Raw genomic sequence first — 6,000 nt, forward strand, 5'->3', positions numbered from 1 at the left:
CTGCGCATCCGGAGCCTGTGCTCCGCAACGGGAGAGGCCACAACAGTGAGAGGCCCGCATACCGCAAAAAAAAAAAAAAAAAAAAAAAAAAAAAAGAATCCGCCTGCCAACGCAGGGGACACGGGTTCGAGCCCTGGTCTGGGAAATCCCTCATGCCGCGGAGCAACTAAACTCATGTTCCACAACTACTGAAGCCCGCGCGCCTAGAGCCCGTGCTCCGCAACAAGAGAAGCCACCGCAATGAGAAGCCCGTGCACTGCAATGAACAGTAGCCCCCTCTCGCCACAACTAGAGAAAGCCCGCGCGCAGCAACAAAGACCCAGTGCAGCCAAAGATAAATTAATTAATTAAAAGCAAAAATTTCATTAGGCAAACCTTCCTAATTCAAAACATAACATGAAATTACTTCTCTCAGACACAGGCACCTTATCACCACCACACCACTTTCCTGGTCAGACTGTGCTAAAACTCATACAGTAGCAAAGTGGCCAAAAGCTTGGGCTCTGGAGCTAAACTCCTCCTGGATTCAAATCCCACCACCGCTGTGCGTGTTCTTATCGCCTTGGGCAAGTCACTTACCCTCTGTGTGCCTCAATTTCCTCATCTGAAATCAGCTCACAATACTTCATAGCTTTTAGGATCTTAATATGAATTAAGACTCGTAAAGGGCTAAACAGTGCCAGTAGTATTCAACCCATGTTGGTTGTTCTTTTTCTATGTTGATAGTGGAATTTGACTCAACCAAAAAGAAATTTCTATGACAGAAAGATTTCCAAACGCTAGTCAACGCTTCCCAGCCTGGGGCGAGCGATTATTACCTCACAGGGTACCTGGGATACTCATCGTGCCACTTCCTGTTTCACTTTCTACCAATTTCTCTTATCTGCACGCTCAGGCCTTAAGTGGGCAACATAAACAAGACGTGGGATTTTTCAAGGCAGAAACATTCTTATTCATCACTGTACCGCAGGGGCCTATCTGGGCCAGGCCCGGGCCAGCTGTTTGCTCGATGGACTAACAAGGCCAGGATCGCACAGCCTCCCCATCCCATCCCAGACCAACATGCTTCTGCGTCAGGAAACAGCTCCTACTCGGCACCGATGTCCGCGCCCCAAACCCAGCCCCGGCCCTCGGGAGTGAGGCTTCTCACCCCAGTGAAGTCTGAACGGACTAAATGAACAAACTGTAGATTGCCCTTCTTGCTCCTAGAACTGATACAGAAATGTGACCATTAAACAGTAATTGGAACTCAACGCCTAAGGCATTCCACCTGCCCTCTTCAGAAGTGGCTAACCTCATGAATAGGGAAACTGGACAAGACACTGGGCACTGCCTTTCCTCCACCGGGAAGAACCCCGAAGGCCTACTGCACGCACAACATCGTGGCCACAACGGGGCACCCAAGCGTAGATGCCCAAACCCTCTTAAGGGGAGCCCAGTTAGGGCAATAAGGCACACACAAGACAAAGGCAAAAATCCAGACACTCGAGAAACTCAAAGGGGAGGAGAAATGGAGACAGTGTCACGGCCAAGCTAAGGGTCAGGAAGGACTGATCTTGGACAAACGGCAGGGCAATAGCGTTTGTGCTCTCATTCAACAGATGCACGTTGGGCCTGCGCGGTCAAGGGGCAGGCGAGTGTCCCAGAGGACTGAGCGGAGCTGCAGACAACGTCACACTGCAAAGGGCCCCGAGGGCCACAGTGGCTCACAGGGGGTCAGGGAAGCTTCTGACCTTGAAGGCGGAGTAAGAAGGCGCACAAAGCAGTACCTTGCGCACAGGCAATCACTTCTTGACAATAAAACATTTGACGAAAACACTTGTTTGGCTTCTATAACATCACTACTCTGGAGTCAGTGCGGGGAAGCATGAATGAAGCAGAGAGTCAGAGAAGAAAAATCCTGTAAATCTAAGAACAAAATTACATGTTTTTTCTTCCTTCTCATGATCACCATGGATCAAGTTTGAATGTTCTTACACCGAAACATTTTACAACATAAAAGAGTGTATAACAAAAAGATACGAATAATGTAACTTATCTATGCAACTCCTGGGTACATGATAGTACTGTGTTATCTGCACCGGTTCAGCCCCTTCCAAGCTGGAAAGCTGTTCCATGCTCTCCAGTGACCAAATCTAGGGGTCAGATGAGATACTGCCAAAAGAACAGGTAAGCTATATTAAGCGCTTACTAAATTCAAGGCACTCAATCCTCACAAGATCCTCTGAGACTGGCACCACTATTAACCCCATTTTGCAGATGAAGAAACCAAGGACAGAGAGGTGGAAAGCGATGGAGCCCTAAGTCAAATCCTGGAAGCCAGGCCAGAGGGATTTATAAGGCTGGCAGTTTATAACAATACAATTATTATATCTGGTTTTACTAATGATGCATTATTCAAGTTCTTGGTCACTTAAGAGACCCACTAAAAAAAGAAAAAGAAAAGAAAAAGGCCCAATCTATAGAAAACATGTCCAAAATAGATAACTGTATAAACAATGAGCGTTGGCAAATGTTAGTATTCAGTTTTTTAATGCCACATCTTCGGACGCTCCTGTTTCACTGATCATTGACAAATCTTAGCTTCTGAAGTCATCTTTTAAGTCTTCTGAAGGGAACCCAACTTACAAAGTAGGCAGAAAACCCTCAAATTTACATAACACCTATAAATATTCTCTTTTCAACAGACTCCCTGACACACATGAGGGAACTTTTTCTGAAAAAATTCAAACTACTTTGAAAAGAATTCCCTCAAAATAACTCTCTTCAGAACTCTGTGCAGTTTATACACACACACACACACACACACACACATGTGCAGTTTAGATAGATATGCAGCTTAGATAAATATAGACAGACAGACCCATATCTATCCTCACCCCCACCGAGGTACATGTAGGGTAAAACAGTCTCTAAAAAATACACATATAGATGGAGTATTTAGAAAATGATTTTGAATATCAGTTTCACTTTCATTATAGCTTCGATTAAAAGAGCTTAGGTATAAATGCTTCTATAGTGAGTATTCCAGAGAACAGCTTCTAAAATTCTAACATTTTTTACCAAAACAAACTGTATTATACATACAAACAAAACCAGAAATTAAGATTTACATAAAATCACTTTTGAGCCTATAAATAAAATCATTCATCATATCAGGGGCTCTGACATTTCCATCTCTGAGCACAGAGACTGAGCCTTTGACTAATGCTGTAACAAATGAAAGTCTATCATTTCCTTTCCTTTCAGTCTGGGTTGGCTTCCCACACTAACCAGGGAGAGGTAGAGTATGACTGAGTAAAAATGCAAAAATGTACAGATATACACCGGTGCTTCTCAACCGGGGCAGTTCTGCTCCCCAGGGACAGCTGGCAAGGTCTGGAGACATTTTTAGCTGTCACAACTTGCGGGGAGGGAGGAGTGACTGCCACCGGCATCTAGCGGGTAGAGGCAGAGATGCTCCCAGGACAGCCCCCCACAATAAAGAATTCTCCAGCCCAAAATGTCACTAACGCCTCTGCTGAAAACTCCGATAGACACAAATATGACTATACTGCATTTGTGAAAAGTCAATATGCCCAATGTTCAGCGTGGTTCTCTCAGCAGGAGTTGAGTGATTTCTATGTCATTCTTTTCATCTTTCTGCATTTTGTAACACTACACATCTGCCCTTTACAATCAGCGGGGGGAAATCTATTTAGGAATAAACTTTTAAGAGGAGGACAGACTCCGCATCCTGATGCGGCCTTTTCTCCAAGGACTGGTCTCATTCAGCCTGCCGGCCTCCAGGGAAGGTCCAGTACATTTTCCTCTAAAAAACTCACTCTCCACCTTGAAGCTGTTATTCATTAGCCCTGGTTAAAATGAATATTCCAAGTACCTCAAAACCAGCCCTCTAAATGCTCCACATAGGAAGAAGAACACTGCAATGTAAAACTGCACAGCCTCGCCAGTGAAGTTATAGCTACACATCCTGTTTTCTAAACAGCCACAAGAGACAACATAGAATTAAGTGCTGCCACCAATGTGAGACGTAATGAACATCTTAAAAATTACCGGCACACAAGCTCACTGTTCCCTTACAATTCAAACCACTCCCCCACCCATCCACAACATGCATTTGGGGTCACTCCTGTCGCTGATGAAAAACAGTCAACATTATATTTAAATGTGTACATCTGCAGTCAATGAGAAATTCTCCTAAAAGTGAAATCTTAAACACAGAGGCTTTGCAGTACTCTATCTATTGAAGCGGTAAATCTGACGATGCCAGATTCCCAACAAATCATTAGTAATGATTTTTCCACATGCAATCATTATATCACACGGGGCGGGGGTGGGGGGGAATCCGAAACCTGAAATTCAAGTTCTTAACAAGAGGGTGTATTCCAACACAAATTAAAGGCACTTGGACAAGACCCAAGATTACAATCCTTTAAAGGCACATCTTCATCCCAAAGCTACTTAACGCTAACGGCAAGGACCACTCACTAACATTTCTGAGATCAATATTCCATCCTCCCGTGGTCCTCAGGCACACAGCACGGCTCACGCAGAGATCAGGCACGGGGCCCTCGCCCACCCCGGACCACTGGCGGCCGAGGGGCCCGCCCTTCCCCTCTGCACCGCCGCCGCCGGCCGCGGCCCTGCTGAGGCGGCCTCGGCTCCCACCTCCTGAACTTGGGGCCGGCGTGACTCACGCCCTGTCACATGGCACGGGAGGAGGCCGGGCAGGCCACCGTGGCCAGGTGTTCAGGCTCAGCCCGACCGTTTATTTGCATTGCAAAGTGGCCCGAGCGCCGGTGCCGCCGTGAGAGCCGGCGGCCTCCGGGCCTCTCCTCCCTTGCACCCGCGCAGCCGCCCTGTCACCTGGCCGTCCTCACCTGAGTGGGCAGCAGGAGTTCCCCTTCCTCCGCCTGCCACAGCTCCACCACGTTCGGCAAGGGCTCGATCGCTGCACCAACACCAAAAAACACACCGCGTTTTTAATGCACGGAAAAGAAACGCTTCCTGTTTCCCGACTGTCCCCCCGGGCACCCGCCTCACCAAAACAAGCCTCCCTTCCCTTCTAGAAGCGGAGGCCACCCGAGGAGTGAGCCGAAGATCGGAACACAATGGACGGGGTGCGAGCCGGCGGCCCCTCGGACGTGCGGGCTCGGGGGCTCTAGCGCTGGGGGGACGGAGAGGAGAGGCCACCCCGCGGGACCCTGCGCTCCGCATCCCGCAGCAGCTGGGACGGGCGTGTGCGGGACACGGCCCGGGCGGCCAGGCTAGGGGAACAAAGCTGCAGGAAGCCGCGGCGGGGCCCCAGCGCGCGCCACACAAAGCGGGGGCTGCGCCCAGGGCGCCCGGGGCCCGCGCACAAAGGCTCCGAGGCGCGCGCGGCTAGCGGTCCGCGCCGCGGTCCCCGAGCCCCGCGACTTCCCAGCTTTCTGTTGGCGGGGGGCGGAGGGTGCCGGAGGGGACGCCGCGGTGAGCAAAGGGGACCAGCCCGGAATTGCAACTGCTTTCCTTCCTCCTTTCCCGTTCCTCCCCTCGCCCTCTTATAGCTTTCAGCAGTTCCCCCAAAAGAAAGGGGGGGCAGGGTGGAGAGGGAAGCCAGCGGAGCGGCGCCTGGCTGACCTTGTCCCTGAGCCCCTCCCGGGCGACAGCAGGGCAGGAGGACCTGGAAGACGCCCAGCAGGAGGTTCACGGCCGCGGCGGTGAGGCAGTAGCAGCCCGGCTGCGGGCGTCGGAGCCCCGCCATGCTGCTGCTCGCGCTCCTCTGCGCTGCTCGCCGCGCTCGCCTCTCGCTAGCTGGCGCCCCGGCCTCCTCGCCCCGGGCCCGCCCCCGCGCCGCCAGCCCCGCCCCTCCCCGCGCCGCGTCGCCTCCGCCCCCGCCGCCGCCGCCGCCGCCGCAGCTGCTGCAGGCCAGCCTCGGGCGCGCCGCTCGCTCCGCGCGTGTGCGCCACAGATAGGGAGGGACGGAGCGCGGCGGGGCGTGGGGAACGTGGACAATGA

The 6,000-nt window shown here is 51.4% G+C and overlaps 1 protein-coding gene across 5 annotated transcripts in view; it reads right to left on the bottom strand.

The window, feature by feature from the left end:
- Positions 1–5,799, bottom strand: part of TMEM131L (transmembrane 131 like) — a 161,996-nt gene extending 156,197 nt beyond the window's left edge. For all 5 annotated transcript variants that reach the window (XM_082611150.1, XM_082611149.1, XM_082611148.1 and 2 more), the window contains exons 1-2: positions 5,623–5,799; positions 4,884–4,954 (exon numbers count right to left, since the gene is read on the bottom strand). In XM_082611150.1, the coding sequence (XP_082467276.1) occupies positions 4,884–4,954; positions 5,623–5,746 (195 nt within the window). In that variant the 5' untranslated portion in view covers positions 5,747–5,799. The remainder of the gene's footprint in view (positions 1–4,883; positions 4,955–5,622) is intronic.
- Between the last annotated feature and the right edge of the window lie 201 nt (positions 5,800–6,000).

Source organism: Mesoplodon mirus, assembly GCF_964341445.2.
Source record: "Mesoplodon mirus genome assembly, chromosome: 2".
NCBI classification, from domain to species: domain Eukaryota; kingdom Metazoa; phylum Chordata; class Mammalia; order Artiodactyla; family Ziphiidae; genus Mesoplodon; species Mesoplodon mirus.